The sequence below is a fragment of the Marmota flaviventris genome, chromosome 12, assembly GCF_047511675.1.
Source record: "Marmota flaviventris isolate mMarFla1 chromosome 12, mMarFla1.hap1, whole genome shotgun sequence".
NCBI classification, from domain to species: Eukaryota; Metazoa; Chordata; class Mammalia; order Rodentia; family Sciuridae; genus Marmota; species Marmota flaviventris.
In genome coordinates, this window is record NC_092509.1 from 51,761,033 (window position 1) to 51,778,862 (window position 17,830).

The window sequence follows — 17,830 nt, forward strand, 5'->3', positions numbered from 1 at the left end:
CAAGGCCCTATGCAATATGCTACTTGCTACTGTCATTCTTGACCTCCACATTAACATTTTTTAAAAAAAGAAAACAAGAGTTCTTAAAGTTTTATTTGATGAAAATCCTTAATAGTCCATTTTCTAATATTCATATGTATGCAAATTTGTTATTTAAGACAAACAACTTTAACTTCCTTTCCCCCTCTAGTACTACCTTTGTAAATGTTTGGATTGTGATTTCATGTGAACAGGCAAAAAGCATATAATTCACTCTTCAATAAAATGCTCTTTAGTCACATAAAAGTGGTTGGCATAAAAGCACTGATATCAATCAAGGGAGAAAAAGCAGCACAATATTAAATTTTTTTGGAGAAGTTTCTTGGAGTATCAGGATCAATTTAGAAGTCTGATTCAAAGTTACACCTCTAAGATCTCACCCCAGATGGATGAGAGTGGAGTGGATCAGTTCCTGGGTGGGGGAGGAGGGATTGTCAATCTCCATTTTAACAGACCCTGTAGCTGATTCTTAGGTATATGGAAGTTTGAGTAGCTATGCTGTATGCTCCCCATATCTCTGCAGGATAGCTATGGAGTGTGGGCAGTAGTGTGGTGGCCCAGGGAGGTAATGATGGCAGGGGACGGGGAAGTTGTTGGTTTTCAATGGAGTTGAATTGGAGATCTAGAAGCAGAGCGTAAGAAGCCTTGTCCTGCTGAGTGGGCCTTTTCCGGCTCCAATTAAATTCAGTATCTCTGCTTTTGTCTGTCTCATATACTGGGATTCCCTTGTATTTATCTCATCAAAGAGTTCTTCTGATAAAACATCTGAAAAATAATTTATATAGGGCATGGAAAACAGGATGATCAGCTTTAGTGCCAAAAGACCAAAATGGACTTCCCTTGTGTTAACATCTTTATTTGTAAAATACTCATAATCTCATGTCTACCTTATGGGATGACTGTGGGGACAAAATCTGGCAACCCAAAGTATATGAAACCAGGAATGATTATTTATTAAAAAAATTTTTAGTTTTTGGTGGACACAACATCTTTATTTTATTTTTATGTGGTGCTGAGGATCGAACCCAGCACCCCGCACACGCCAGGCGAGCGCGTTACCGCTTGAGCCACATCCCCAGCCCCACCACATCCCCAGCCCCAGGAATGATTATTAAGATGTGTCATTGTTATTACTGGGGACAGCATGTGACAGAGGATGCGAGAGGACACATTTGAACTCCTCGAGGGATACAATAGAACTAATCTGTCTAATTCTTTTTTGTTCAGTGTAAGATCACACTGAAACATTCACACTTAATAAAGAACCTTTAGAGGAAGAAAGAGAGGGAAGGGGTGAGAAAGAAGGCAGACAACTCACCGACACAAATGCTTGAGATTTGGTGTCGTTCAGCTGAAGTTGCAATTTCTTTTCATTGTCGTAGACTCCATAGAGCCTCTTGGACCAGGTCTGAGGTACTCTGCTTTTGAATTTTAATGAACTATATAAAGCAAATATCCTTTGTAAATCTAGGACCAGGCAGCTGCAGTTGTAGAAGATGACACCAAGCTCTTTCATCTGTGAAATTAAAATTGAAAGCATCAATGCCATGTGTACCTGATGGTGTTATTTTCAGATAAAAATTGCCTACAAATGCAGTAGCAGTGACATCTTTTTTCTTGCATTTGTTGTTACACAGAAGTATATAGCTATTGTTACTTTATGGTATATAGAAGAGATATGTTATCAAAATGCTGAAGTAGTTAAGTAGAACTTTGGGTTGCCTTTTGCATTTTGGCTTTACAGATAATTTCCCCACATTTATCTATATTTTTCATATTGGCTCTTCAGATTTGTTTTCTTGACACCAATTTTTTTGGGTATAGATCTTTAAATTGTGCAGCAAGATAAAAGGTTGCTGTTATTTGCAATCTAACATAATGGTGAGAATCATGGATTCTGGAGTTGCAATGCCTGGACTTAGGTTGTTGCTTCACGATGTTTTAGTTGTGTGACTTTGGACAATTTAGTAATCTGTGATGTTGGTGTCTTATCCCGTAAAATGTAGATGAAGTATTTATTTCATATAGTTGTTATGAGATTTAAGATGGTTACTACACATAAGGGGGTTAGAATATAAAGGTTGAAATTATCACTCTTATTAACATTGCACAAGCCTCAAGAGTAATAGACCAATAGAACCTTGCAACAAAGAGCCCTCAAAGAGGTTGATTATTTTGTCAACCTCCTTCAATGCATGCATGAGTAAAGGAAGGGTCTTAAAGTTAAATAAAAATAAGTTAGAGATCTAGTCAATGGCAAATTAAAAATCTGCAGATTTTCTGACTCCTGATCCAATATGCCCAGGGACATAGCTGCACTGGACTCATCTGAGTTCAGTATAACTTTGTAAAAATCACAAAACGATTTCTGATTTAGTCAATGAAAGTGACAAAGTTGAATTTTCATTAGGGAAGAACAGATCACAAATATGTATCAGTTTCTATCAGATATGACTTGATTACCCAGCGAGGGGTTTGTTAAGGGAGACCTTGGTTTTTGAGGAATCTGGGGTACACTGATATTAAACTCCCTCCTTACACTTTTCCCAGCCCCTACTCTAGATGCTTAACTGGGGTATAGGAGAGGTCACCCACTAGGTAAAATCCTGTGTCACCTTGACCTGGGAACTCTCCAGTACAACATACCATGGTGATCTTTCCATTTTAATCTGTACTGGACCTGCCACTATTTTTTTTCCAGCTCTACAGTAATCACAAAATAGATGGACATAAGTTATTTAACCCACTGATGGCTTTTTTTTTAATATTCTCTCTAATGCAAAAAATGAAGCAATGAGCATCTATGTACATATATCTTTGTGCACCTGTGCAAGTATTTCTTTAGCATAGATTCCTAGAATTGGAAGGACAAACACATGAAGGACAATGAGAGGCTGAGGAAATGAAAGGGGACAGAGTGGGAGAGCCTATCAGTAGGTGCAAAAGCACTGATTTTGGGGGTGATACAGCCAGAGCTGTGTGGCTTGAAGATGAACTCCATTAAGAGCTCTTGAGCAGGAAGGGGAGAATGTGTGTGTGTGTGCGCGTGTGTAAATATTTTTTTCTAATGGCAGGGGGGTAGAACAGGAGGCACAGGGATGTTCAATCCTCAGGAGCTTTTGTGCTGGGATCAGCAGTTTGATATTTATAATGAAGGTCACTTGGAGGCAGGTAGTGAGGGAAGGGCATCACCAAGTTATGAACTGAAAAGGTCACCTTTGGCTTTGGTGTGGAGAAGAGAGGGGAAGGATGAGGGCAGCTGGGGACAGGGCATTCAGATTTCCAGCCTTGGCAGTGGCTAAAGGAGAGGCTTACACATTCTTTCTTTCTTTCTTTTTTTTCACTGAATCAAAAGAAGAAAATTTATTGAAAATCGAGGAAAATCAAACAGAAAAATAACCTCCAACAAGTAACAAAGCAAAGACTAAAAGGAAATAAGAGGAAAAAAATACCGAAATTAAGACAAAGCTCCAAACTATTTCCAAATGATGAAATTGTATTGGATATGGTATCTAAAAGATGCAGGTAGGGGATGAAGATCTGATGTGGGTGTGGCTGTCAGCAGAGGACTGTGGGAAAATCCTTGTTGGAGAGCACAGGTCCTTCATTCCTGGAGATGCAGGCAGCCGCTGCACTGGGTTGCAGACCAAGATCCCCATAAATTAGGAAAGATAAGTGATAAAATTGGCTAGGGGCAGGGGCAGCATCAAGGGAAGGAAGTGCACCCAGGAACACTCATTCCACTCCTAGACTGGAGACCCAGACACTCCCAGGTGACGCAAATGACAGGTGGAAACAGCAATTAGATGAAATAGTAGCCAGAGTGAGGACTTGTGGGACCTTTGGAATGGGGCAGGTGCAGAACCCCCATCCACTCAGAAATCTCCTTGACCTGATTTGTCTGGTCTTCAAGGTCACCTTCCTCAGGCTCTGCAGTGGAGAGTCTCTTCAAGGCAACTTCTAGTTCCTCATCCTCTCCCCTAAGGGGCCAGGCACTCTCCTGGGCACTGCCCCAGAGGTTCCCACAGGCCTGGGCCTGGAGAACTTTCTGGGTCTTCTGGGGCTGGGGTAGTGGACATCTTTGCAGGATGGGCATGTACAACAGACCATCCTGGTCTAGCTTGAGTGTGCCCAGGTTGAGTGTGCCCAGGATGAGCTGGCTGAGGTGTCATGCAAATGGCTGATAGCCTGGTTCAGGGTTTGGGTATATCTTCTGTTACACCCTAAACCAATTCTTCACATGTTGCTCCTCTAGGGCAAGGCAGGAGGCCAGGACCACCAGGGTACTGTGGGATGGAAAGGGGTCCCTCAGGAAGTGTGCCTCCAGCTCCTGCATCTGCTGCCTGCTGAGGATCAAAATAGACCAATCCGAGGCCGATGGGCCCAGCATATTGCGAAGGCTTTCGATCTCATCCATGGCAGCGGAGGCTCAATTCAGTGGAATGGGACCGAGACTTACACATTCTTATATGTTCTCTAATCTCACAGATTTACAGAATTTGCCTATAATAACTTCTAATGAGGGTCAGAGTTGTAGCTCAGTGGTAGTACACTTGCCCAGAACGCATGAGGCACTGGGTTCCATCCTTAGCACCACATAAAAATAAATAAATAAAATAAAGGTATTGTGTCCACCTACAACTAAAATAAATATTTAAAAAATAACTTCTAAGAGGACTAATCTCATTTCAGGTTAATGCTCCTGTTGTCCGTTGAGTCTCTGATGACAGGGCCTGGAATATATTAGAATCTGCATCAGGACTTTTTGCTTTGAGCTTTTTCCCAAGTTGAATCAATGCTGCAACCTTATCTTCTTCAATGGAATCTGGAGCACTTTATTGTTTTCTCAACTTTTCTATCAGGTTAGCCTTTGTCCCTAGGCTCTGGGCCTGGTGATGGGAGTGGGGACAGAGAAGTGGAGGTTGGCTTCTGTGTGGGTAAGTAGCTGTCCCACAGGCTGAGGCCTCCCTAACATCTTTCCTGTGCCTCACAGGAAATTTGGGCTGATGATCTTGTTCTTCTGACCTTGCCCAAGGCCACTGTCAGGAAAAAACAAATGAAAAACCTGGACTCTAAGCCCCCAAATGCTGGTTGAATCCTTAGGTCTTTCACCAGCCAAATACAGGGCCTTGAAGAAGTCAACTGACTTCATAGATTCTTGATCTAAGCAATGAAGGGTTTGGTTCGTAGTCTACATGGTCTTCCAGCCTGGCCATCTTTGAACACAAGCTGAGAGCTGTCCTTGGTAAACAACTTCCTGCTCAGTTTCCAACTACTTCTCCCTCCTTGATCTTACTCTCTAATACTGTCCAGAGAACTTTCATCAGGACCAGCTCCTTTTTGCTTCTCCATGTGGCTGGTGACACCCTGGGGTTTGAAAGTCAGACAATGTAGATTTGCATCTTGGCTCTATTCCTTGCTTATTGAATAGCCTTGAGTAAGTTACTTAACTCTTAAATTTCAGTTCGTCTGAATAAGTTTTACTGTTAGAATTTAATGACAATAATTTTGACAAATAGTATCAATTGGCACTCAATGATCAGTATCAATGCAGGCTTTAGATCAACGAGCCAACTGTTCTCTCTGCATGCTTCCTGCACCTATTAATCATTTGGTGCAGAGCTCAATACAGTCTTGTCATTGATTAGAGGAACTGCCTTAAAAACTCAACATTATCCAAGCCTGAGTGTAGCCAGAAAAAGAATACCATGAAAGTCAAAATCCAGGGAATCATTTGACTTTTGGGGCCAAAAGGCAAACTCAGTGGCCGTGAGTTTTACAAAGGTCAGATCTCTTTGGCATTTTTTTATTTTGCTACATGAAACCTTTGGTATTTCCATGGTTATTTGCTCATGCATAGCCAACATGCATGTTTGCAATTTTCTGTTCAAAGTTTGAATAAGAAGGTGATACATCCCTATCATCTACTTCTTTCCTCAGAATACTTGTCCCCTAATCTGTGCATGGGGGGCAGGGTCATGCCCTCTCTGCTGTGGCTGGAGATGGATCAAAGCCAACAACAGTGGCTGTGGAGCAAAGCAGCTGTCCTGACTGGCCACTGTTGTCTTTTCTACCAACATGTAGAATAATACCACACAAAGCAGCCAAAGTAGTACTGAAAGATCTCCATATATGAAGAAAAATAGCTTCTCTGAAAAACTCTTATTTTGAAAATTGATATCCAGAAGGATGCCAGGGTGGTGACTCGCACAGCTGTAAACACAGAAAAAAGAGAGACCAGTCTGACCTAATTAGGACACGGCAAGTCCTCTCCTGGAGCAAGCTCTGAAGACACCAACTCCACCCTGGCCAAGACATGTCTTCACTGCCTTCATCTATAAATAGGTATACATCCTAGGGTTTCCAAGAAGAATAAATAAAAAGGTGCAGGTCAAACATCAAGCTTCTGCTCAAACAGCAATAGCTGCAGCCATATCAATGTCCACCATCTTTCTTCTACCTTTCAAGGATTCTTCTACTACACCATTGCTTTAAAGAGTTGATTGGCTGAACCAGATGTTGCACAATCCTTTATCTACAAAAAAAATTCACTTAATCACTAACATGACATTTCTGTCACAAATGTGAGAGGACAAAATTCATTCATCACAGACCATTTATGGCTAGACTGAATGGGTGCCAGAATGGTTACAACAGATTGACTATTTGAGGCGTATGAAATATGACATTTCCACTTCATTCTCCAGTTCAGCTCTACTGGTCATGTACTCTAGTGTTTAGCAGATGATGATGGGGTAGCATAAACAGCACAGTATAAGGGACAAATAGGGGATGGTGAAACAACAATGTGTTACTCAATGTTTTGCTGGGGTAGGGCATACAGAAGAACACAGGGAAAGGGAGTAGTTTGTAGCAAGATCACAGGCTGCCTTAAATGTCTATTGAAAGGTCTCTGTCGGGACAGTAAAGTAGTTGAAGATTTGGGGTAGGGGAGAGACAAAGTAGAGTAGTTCTACTAGTCTTATGGGAACTTCTCTTCTGGGGTTTCAAATCTGGACATGCAGAACATTTATTAAAGACCCCAGTCTCATAAAGGAAGACCAAGTAGAGGGGAAAGGATGACCTTCTTTGTGGCTTTTCTGCAATACCTGAGCCTGTGGAATGCACTGTCTAGAATTTTTGGTCAACTGCCCCTTCAAGGCACCCAAATTTGGAACCAGGTTAAGAATAAAAAAATAAAAGCATCTGGTCATTGGTCTTCCAGGGAATTTATCAACTGAAATAATTGTTTAAAAAGAATTTGATATTTAAAACAATAACTAGATGCTGGCTTTGGGAATCAAGTGGCACAAGGCATTATTAGTTCTATTTAATGAATGGGAGCCAACAAATGTTCTTTCTTCATGAAAAGTTAATTTTTATGAAATAAAAATGTACATACTTAAAAATATAAAAATAATGTAAAAGACCATAATGTACGTAGAACACCGATAACTTGGTCACATACTAGGACACTATTAACTCTTTGTTGAGGGAGCGTATATCTTTTCTTCAGGTCCAAAACATGGCCAAAATGTTTGTTCTAGGACAATTATAATCATAGTTTTAATTATGTCTATATTGCAGATAGATCTATACCTAGATCTCATCTACATCTAAAACTATATCCAGATCTATATCAATATCAATATCTATATTCATACCTGTATCTATTTCTATATCTACATCTATGTTCATATTCAGATCTATGTCTATATCTGTTTACACCTACATTATATCCATATCCAGAACTTCATAAACATATGAATATAAAAAAATATGGGCTGGGATAGTAGACTATGGTTGAGCAGGCAGCAGCAATTCCTTCTTTCTCTTACCTTTGAAAGGAAATGGAATAGAAACTCTTGGGAGCGCATCCTAGTTGCATGGTACAGTGCTGGAACAAGACCAAAGAGGCCTTTGCTCTCACAGAGCTTACAGTCTAGCAGCAGGTGTTTGGTGAAGATTACTATTACATGGAAGTGATTGATACTATTTCTGGTGCAAAACTCCTGGACGGAAAGGTGTGGGTAGAAGAACCCTGAAAAAAGTTGAACCAAAGCTAGGCAGGCAGAAATGGAATCCCCCAGCAGGTCATGGGCTGACAATGACAAAGACCCTAGCTGTGAGCTCAGCCCTCTGGCTATTGGAGAGGATGATTTCCAGGACTGTTACATAGAATGCCTACTCAGAGGGGAGTTTTCTGAATCTATCCTGGGAGAAGATTCACTTTTTAAGTCCTTGGACTGCCTGGAGAAAGGATTAGATGAAGACCTTCCCGAGCAGATTTTTGAAGCAGACTCCCTTCTTGAATCTTCTTCGGAATATGTGAAAAAGGGGACAACACCAGAGCTTCCTCAGCAGACCAGTGAAGAGAATTCACGACTTGGGTGTTCTGAATACGGGACAGGCAAAAAGCCTCCTCCCACAGAGAGACCCTGCACCAGCGACATAGCAGATCCGAAACAGCTCACAGGATTTGCTAGAAAGAAGCGAGGAAAAAATACACGCCAAAGAAAGCCGAATAACAAATCTTCCCCGAGAAGTCACATCCCTGTTCCTGGTCCCAAAGATCACGTGTGTGCAGAATGTGGGAGAACATTCTCAGAGAGCTCAAAACTAAAAAGGCATTTTCTGGTTCATACTGGAGAGAAGCCCTATCAGTGCACCTTTGAAGGGTGCGGAAAGCGCTTTTCTCTGGACTTCAATTTACGAACGCATCTGTGCATCCACACTGGGGAGAAACGTTTTGCGTGTACCTTTCCAGGCTGTGACAAGAGGTTTGTTCAGTCAAATAACCTGAAAGTGCATTTCTTAACTCATTTGAAGACAAAGCAGAATAAATGACGAAGAAGATGGAAAATAAGCCTCAGATAGAATATAAGCTTTAATGAAAGAGTGACTGGGGACAAATATCCTCGTGGGCTATTATTTCTAGGTAGGATCTTTTAAGTTAAAATTGCAACCATAAAAGGCATGGTTTTAGTGTTACTAAGATGCTCTTCTACTTTGCAATGCCATTTTAGGAACACTGTGTATTCTAGTGTATTTCCAACAGAGAGATCAGGTATATTTACTTCAAAAATGTAATCCTCAATAGCTATTGGATTACTGGATGTGCAACTTGTTTTCATGTACTATACATATGAAGATAACTTAATTTTGTAGTTTCTAATTGTATAGTTTTTAATTTTCAAAAATATACTTCATGATTTGTGTGGTAGTCCTAAATAATGAATATTGTGCAGTAGATAAGTCAACAAGTGAGGGGATATTCTTTAAAGCTAAATATAGTTTTTGTTTTCATCATTGTATCAAATTACATTAAAATTGTATATTTGAGTGGTTATTTGATAGTGTTAATCCAATTGAATCCATCTTTAGATATTTCAAAATAAAAGAACATAAAACCCTAAAAAAAAAAAAAAAAAAAATATGGGCTGGGATTGTGGCTCAGTGGTAGAGTGCTTGTCTAGCACATGTGAGGCCCTGGGTTTTGATTCTCAGCACCACACAAAAATAAATAAATAAAATAAAGGTTAAAAAAAGAAATATATATATATATATATATATATATATATATATACATATATATATTCATACATATGTATATATAAATAAATGCAAACAAAAACTCTGAAGTTATAAATATAAGGTGTTCATCAGAACAGGACATGTTTTGAAGTAATGTTTTAGTTCCCATTTTAGAGAAGATCACTGAGGCCATGGTCACTAATCTTGCCCCAGGTAACTTTACTAATTGTGAATTCACAGTAGAACTCATATGTGATCCCAGTTTGTTTTGACTCTTTAGTCTGACTCTTTCCACTGCTTCACTTGCCTTCACTCCTCATGTCCTTGGGAGAGTTCCCTTAGCATATTCTACCATACCAGATACAGACATTTTTTAAAAGAGGGATTGTTTGCCTTATTAATCTCAGAACACTTCCTTTTTCAAAGGCGGCTAGAACTAAAAGACTGGACATTCTTAACTAGAGATGTTTCTATGCTTACATGTGACTACTTGAACAAAAGCCCATTTCCAAGAAAATCATGGAAGAAGGACCAATGATGCCATTGAATTAATACATGTCTAGGTCATATTGTATTTAGGGTCTTACTGAAGTCAACAGACAAAAATGTTCTCAAGACTCATGCAGTTCTCTCTATAGAATATGCCAGGAAGCTCAGCTGGATTTTCCTGGCTCCCCGTTAAACTATTTCACTGACACAGTTAGACCAGAACACTGACATCAGGCTGCACCACTCTGTGACCACCCACGATGGGTCCAGAGAAAAGCAAGACCGCATTGTAATTCTGAGTGAACACAGACAAAAATATTGATGTTCTTTAAGTTACAAAAGTGGCCGACTATCCTCCAGCTTGGCTAATAAAAGAGACTGCTGTTTATTTACTAACTACTGCTTAGCTTCACTCCATTCTTACCTCCATACGGACAAAATCTGTTAAGATACTCAATCATAGGATTGTCCCTACTTCCTAACAACATCCCATCCTGAAAGCCCTTCTTTCTTAGACGCTCCCTCAAATCATCTTATACAAGCCTAGACCTCATCATTTGTTTTTAAACCTACTTACTGAGACACTCCTTATTATAACAAGATGCATGTTCAGTCTCTCTATTCTCATTGGCCTCTGGCTAGAGGGTGATGACTCCACCTTATCCTTCTACATCTAGGGTTGTGAGGTCACTGATGGTCAGTGTACTGGGGCACAGTGACCAACACTCAATACATTGACAGTTGTTATTCTACCCTAAGTCACTTTCTAGATGAAGGTATTAGGTATTCAATATTTTTCCAGATGCTCAGGTGAGGTGCTCAGACACCAGAAAAGAAATACTTTAAGGAAAATGAGCAAACAAAGGTAATAATGACCTTTGTGGGCAGAAATAAAGAAAGGTTATACATTGGGAAGGGGCTTCACCTACTAGAACCTAAAGCCAAATAATGCTCCTGTGACATCTCCAGCTTCACTCTCTCTTCAGTCTCTATTTCTGCTATATGACTCATTTTGGAATAACACATCCCTTTTTTTTAAGAGACAGAGAGAGAATTTTTAATATTTATTTTTTAGTTTTTGGCGGACACAACATCTTTGTTTGTATGTGGTGCTGAGGATTGAACCCGGGCCGCACGCATGCCAGGCGAGTGCGCTACCGCTTGAGCCACATCCCCAACCCATAACACATCCTTTAATTTGGAAATCCTGTGAACCAAATCTTCAGCGGCTAATGGAAAAACTGGAAGCATAAAATAAAAATGCTTATTTAAAGGCATTATAATTTGAGTGATGTTTGTCTTTTTAAGTATGATCAGATGGTAGGAAGCATATTTATGAACATCCTCAGCATATTTATGAACATTCTCAGTCCATTTATCACCATCAAGATGCAAGTAGTTACTGTCTCTCCATCTACTCTCTCTAGATTTTTCTCTAGCTACAAGTATTTCTAATAACTCTTATAAACCGAGATTTAGTGTTCCTTTTACCCTGTTGTGTAAACTAAATGGTTGATTCGTGAGATTTTTTCTGCAACCCCTGACATCATTCCATCTATGGCTATATTCAATTTTAGAATCTAAAGGCAAAGAAAAAAAGCCAAGCCCTGCCCTCCAGAGGGGTAAAGAGAATTAAACTTCCTGTGGGTATCTTTCTCTCAGTCTTAGAATGACTCACTTCCATTTTTAGTTATACATATTTGATTCAGGCTGCCGTTGAAGATGAAAAAAAATAAAATTGGCTTTTGTTTTGCCAGTTTTCATGCAAAGCAAAAATTCAGGGCAAATTTATGAACAAACCTTGTAACAAATGCTGGCAGCAGAAAAAAAATAAATAAATTTGGGTTTCTGACAAATTTCCTTGTCTATTTTATCAAAGGAAGAAAAGGGTAAAAGTTGGATTGATTAGCAGAGGCATTCTTCATGATGTCTCATCAATAAGACAAACCATACCTTCCAGAGCTTGGTCTCCTGTCAAATGGCAGGTTGCTCAGCCCTACTTCACCTCAGTGGCTGGCTACAGAGAGCTGCACATCCCAATGGGTTGCCCTGACTTTTCCGTTAAGTCACATAGGTGATCTATGCAGTCAGAATAAGTCAAACTGTTTACTGAATGGTCCAGTTGTTTGAAATAAAATATCTTGGGTAAGCTGGAGGTTTATCAGCTAATAATTCTTCAGAAGAGAAAAATTCCTAGGAAGGAATTGATTCTTTATTCCATAAAGTGGGTAAAGTGTTAATGATGAACCCACAGGGCTGAGAGGCATTTTTAGGACCTCAAACAACTGCAGCACCTTGTTAAGAAGCGGGTCCAAGGGCAATTATTTTGTTTAAAACTTGAGTTCTATCAATGTTCTTTCTTGTCTCTTGCACTGGGATGTTATAAGGTATGGGAGACTTTGGTAAGGGTGTTTGGGTTTCATACAAACGAGAAGACACTATCAACCCAATTCTTAGGGAGAAATAATAGAAGCAATGGTTGGTTTATGAAAGTGCTGACTGTGTACCATGTATGGTTCTGGATACTTTTCCTATGTGCATTCTTTAAACCTTAGAGTTCATTTCATAGGCAGGAAACCAAGGTACACAGAGGTTGTGGTACTTGGACAATTGCACAGATAGTAAGCAAGGAAGCTGGGATTATGATACTCGAAGACTGATTTAATACTGCATTTTCAGAAAGAATTAATTACAAAGTGAAACCTTGAGACTAGAAGTTTTTTTTTTTTTTTTTTTTTTTTTTTTTTTTTGTGGGTGAGAGGCAAAGCCTGCTGGTTATTTGCATCTCCTCTTTTTTTTATAACCAATTGTTTTGATTTGCGAAACAATGTAAGAATTTGGAAAAACGTATAATTGCACCAGAAAAAAAAGTTTTACTTATTATTTTCTCACAATTATTGGAAAGGTGGTTATCAAAGAGATACAGGAAGCAAAGAAGCTGAGATCCCTTTTAGCTAGGAAATGAGAGGCAGTGTAACCAAAGACGGGCTTGATTTGATGGCTTTTACTGGTGAAGCAGAAGCCAAAGCAGGCATCTGATGGATGCTGTTGTCAGCAGAATGGGGAGAGGAGGGACATTAGCATCATTCTTTACTGTAATTCAGAATAATTAATATAAGTTAGCTTAACTGACGCTCAATTTATCACTTACAGATGTCCAGTGCATTGTTTTTATGATTTTATAGAAATGTGAACAATTATTTTTTAAATTTTCCTGACAAAGACAAAAGAACCCGCAACTGTGAGCAACTTCCTTGCATCCAGTTTAGCTACTGATTTATATTCTGAGTTGCTGCAGGAGATTTAATTACTAGGAGCTCTAACTTCATTTTATTTCTGCCCTTAAGGTAAAATTTTTTGCTGCTGGGGATTAAAAAAAAAAGAATTAAATATTGGGAGCTCAAAGACAGCCTCCTGCTCAGAAGCATGCTGCTCTCATGCCCCTTCGCTCCCTCAGTGGGTGGCTTGTGCCACTTAACTTATTGATGTCTTATTTTCTGTGACCACCAAGTGGGAATAATAGTGCTTTCCAGAAGGAACATGACTAACTGAAGAGGCAGGGGAGGATTCAAGAATCTTAGAGAACAGTTAGTTCAACCTTATTTTGGAAATTAGGAAACCGAGGTTTCAAAAGAGGAAGTGATTTATCATAGAAAAATGACCTGTGATTTTGGATCCTGGACTCTTTTGTTCAATAATGTGGTCCCACTAGCATACTAGGTTCATTTGTAGGATGAATGAGAAGCCTGGCTTTTTGCCCATCTGTCTGCCTGCCTTCTCTTTCTTCCCTTACCTCCTCCCTCCTTCCTTCATATGTGTGTGTATATGTATATGAGTATATATAAAAATTTGCATAACCATCACAACAACCCCATGAGTATTCTCACCACTTTCTGTTATTCACTTCTCCCACTGGGGAGAAACTTCCCTAGGGAAACTGGGGAATGAATCTAGCATGCACAATGATGGCTCTCCTTCTCCTTCCTGACAGCCTGGTCTCTGAGTGTTTACTCCTGCTCTCCTTGGGGTGTGCACAGGCGCAACCTGCAGATTTGCAGCTGCTCTGCCTTTAACTTGGTTAAATTCAATTCTGGGGAGTTGGTAAAAGGCCCAATCTGATCACATGTCTAAATTACATTTTCTATTTTGACTTCATTAACGATAAACTGATAGTCTGTTCCTCTTCTGATTGCTGAAGTGTATTTTTTTTTTTTTAAAGGGCATGGAGCTCATGAAGTTAAGAGAAGACTTTTATTTATTAGATTCCTTAAAGTCCAGGAATGAGTTCCTATATTTAATATTTACAACTTCATTCTTCCGTAGATCTGGATCAGGTATGAGTATTCCAAGCAACTTCCACTTTCCCTTGCATAAGAAAGGCACTCAGCTAGAATTTTTAAAATGTAAAACTTGTCTCTGTGCTCTATCATAATGTATTTTTGACTTACCCCTGTTGCTCATAGAGCTGCTGTATTTTTCATGTTAGTATTCACCACACCTTCTCCACAATAGTGCTCTGAATACAGCAATTGCCCAAAATGTTCCAACATTGGTTAATAAATTGATATCCTACCCTCACAGAGAAAGTATGGGTTGGAGTATGAAAACACAATTGAGATAAACCAAATCCTTGTCTGATTCTTTAGTTAGTTCCTAGAGCTTAACTCCCCTAAATTAGCCAAAGCACTGAGGCCTTGGTATCAGGTTCATACCCCCATGGTGCATCATATCGTATCTTTAATACACATCTAACCAACATCTGTCTCAGACATGATATGGGGATGCTAGAGAAAGTGTTAATGTCCAAAAATAGGATGATTGAAATCTGGAACATTCTAATGCAACAATTTCATATTTATTTGCAAAGTGTGTGAGATGAATTTTCCCACACTTTTTATTGATGCATTATAGTTGTACATGATGGTACGATTTGTTGTTACATATTTGTTCATGCACACACTCCAACAATATAATTTGATTGTAGTCAATTTTTCAGCTCATGGGATTAAGTCATCATCTTAAAGGATCTGGATGGGGAGATTCTCCCTTTAAAAGGGATATGGAAGACTCTCCCTTAAAAAAGGAATAGAAGACAGTCCAACAGCTGCTTGATCACTGGCTAACCAAAGGATATAAAATATGGTGTGTTTCACTGAGCTTGAATAGGGATTTAGTGAGGGACTGGGTAAATTTACTGCAAATAATTTAATATCATTTCCCAATAAATACAATCAAAATCATCTTAAGAAACAAACACAATAAAAACAGATTTTAGGGTTCTCTTATTTGAAATCAGATCAGCCATATCATGAGAGAGAAGGGCTTCCAACAATATTACAGAAGCAAATGTCTTGAAGATTGTCAAGTACTCAGTCCAATGTGGTTTAAACATACAACATTCTTTAATGTCAGAACCATCATATAAAGTGTATCCAAGTCTAGCACGAGCAGGAGAATCATAAATCTGATTGACCATGGATCTGACCTCTGACCTGAAAGCATCTTCAAAATGCATCTGAACCACAGAGACATGAAATACCAATGACAGTGAATGCTGATCAATAATTATCATCTGATGGGAGAAATGAAAGCAACACCCACTGAATATGGAAAAAGAAAGGCCCATTGGCATACTACAGCAATACAGCCACCTCAATGTTTACAGCAGCACAATTCATAATAGCTAAAAGTGGAATCAACCCATAAGCCCATCAGTAGATGAATGGATTAAGAAATTGTGAGACACACACGCGCGCAAGCGCGCACACACCCCCCCCCCCCACACACACACTGGAATGAAATGATGGCATTTGCCGGTAAATGGATAGAAATGGAGAACATCATGCTGAGTGAAATAACTCAGAAATAACTCAGAAACTCAAAGGTTGAATGTTTTCTTTCATATGCAGAAACTAAAGCAAAATAAAGGAAATGGGGAAGAGAAGGATAGGATAACATAAAGGGAAGATTAGTAGCATAGAATCAGGAGATACAGAGGCAGAGTGGAAGAATGGGAAAGGGGAGGCCAGGAATTCTTAAAAAATCATGTTATGTGCATATATAAATATACCATGGGAAACTTCACCTTTATGCATAGCATAGGTAGAAAGAAAAAATCAAATATAAATAAATAGACAAGTGAAAGAAAGTCTAGTAGAGTAGAGGAAGGGAAAACAGGAGGAAAAAAGGAGGAGAGAAAAGAGGGAATCATGAACTGAAATTGCACATGTATGAGTTTGTTGCGATGAACCCAACTAATATATGTAAATGAGTTCTAATAAAAAAAGATTAAAAAGAAGGACAGAGGCTTTGTTTGCCAGTTTCTAAATTCTCAGTTTGACTTCAAGTGAAAGTCACATTCTTTCCATGTGTTTTTGGGTTACTAAGACATGACTATCATCAAAATTCAAATGAATTAGATGACTGCAAGCATATATAGCACAGAACACAGTTTGACAATCAAACATTGTTAGAAAAGTCCTGTGTATAATTATAAATAATAATGTCCTCCAATCTTATCAGTGATATAATTTTTATAGAAGGCTGACAACTGCTTAATCAGTTCATAAGATTGGTAACCAGGATTTAGAAATAATTCGATTCAATCCAATAATTAAATTCTCAGCATCCCTTATGTACAAGGCACTGTATTAGGAAAGCAGGATAAACTTATGAGCAAATCATATCCCTGGTGTATAAATAGGAGCATGGGAGGGTATGAAGGAGTGATAGCAATTCAGAAAAGAGAAAAATGCATAAAATGAACAATGAAACAAGGCAGAATCTGACTAGTGGCTTAAGGAAAATGTCACCAGCATTCTGTAGGATTCAAATAAAGGAAATGGTGTACTAAGGAGTGGGCCATTATCCTCTATATTAGAGGTCGGAAACTCAAATGCCTTCAGAGCCAGAATAAATATGGAATATAAATATGTATAAAAATGGTGACAAAAGGGGCTGAGGCTGAACCTAGGGAGCGTATGTGATGACATGCACACTCAATCTACATTTTAATATCACTAACCAAACCAAAACAGCTGCATCTTGAGTTAGTTCTCAGAGCATTAGTCGGCTTGGGGTATTAATGAATGGAGGTGATGTTACTCAATTCTCTCAGGCAGAATTAGAAAAGGGTCAAGGAGAGAAGTCCTGAACCACAGAGAAAGGAAGCAATTGTGGCAGGACTTGGAGAAAAAGTGGATGTGCAGGAGAGGGAATGGAAAGAGGGAGGCTGATTCCTGTGGCTGAAGTAGGTGACTTGAGTGGACAAAGGACGCAGCAGCTCTGCTGCAGACACAGTCCGATGTACATTTTGAACATGCAAGTTTTGATTTATTATTATTAACGACAGTAAAAATTTAACATTAATTGAGCTCTGAGTCTTTTATAATTCTTATATGTATGAACTTCCTTAATCCTCAGAATAACCATGTGTGTAGTGCCATTATTATCTCCACTTAACACAAGGGGACAATGAAGCACAGCAGTTAAGGCCACATATTCAATGAGGAGTGGAACCAGCATTTGAACACAGGCAGAGCAGCTCCAGAATCCATACTTTTAACCCCTGTGCTGTCTTGTCTCTAAAGGGGTGGTGACTTTCAATCAAGGAACACAAAGGAAGGGACATATATGTGAGATATAATTGTGACAGCCATCCTCCCAATGGCTGTTACTAAAGGAGTAGGTGATTCCCTCAGGAAGAATGGGTAGGCTGTTCAGGATGGATTACATTATCAGTGTATTCGTCTATTTATATTGTCCCTTA

General features: G+C 39.2%; 2 protein-coding genes across 2 annotated transcripts in view; one reads left to right on the top strand and one right to left on the bottom strand.

Moving 5' to 3' along the window:
* Pld5 (phospholipase D family member 5) overlaps window positions 1-17,830 on the bottom strand; it is a 418,074-nt gene that overhangs the window by 27,321 nt on the left and 372,923 nt on the right. Inside the window, exon 6 of the mRNA XM_027928595.2 lies at window positions 1,358-1,555. Within this exon, the coding sequence (XP_027784396.1) occupies window positions 1,358-1,555 (198 nt within the window). The remainder of the gene's footprint in view (window positions 1-1,357; window positions 1,556-17,830) is intronic.
* On the top strand, window positions 8,116-8,886 carry LOC139707858 (zinc finger protein 42 homolog). Its single transcript, XM_071619770.1, has one exon. It carries the CDS (start codon window positions 8,116-8,118, stop codon window positions 8,884-8,886), a length of 771 nt encoding a protein of 256 aa, XP_071475871.1.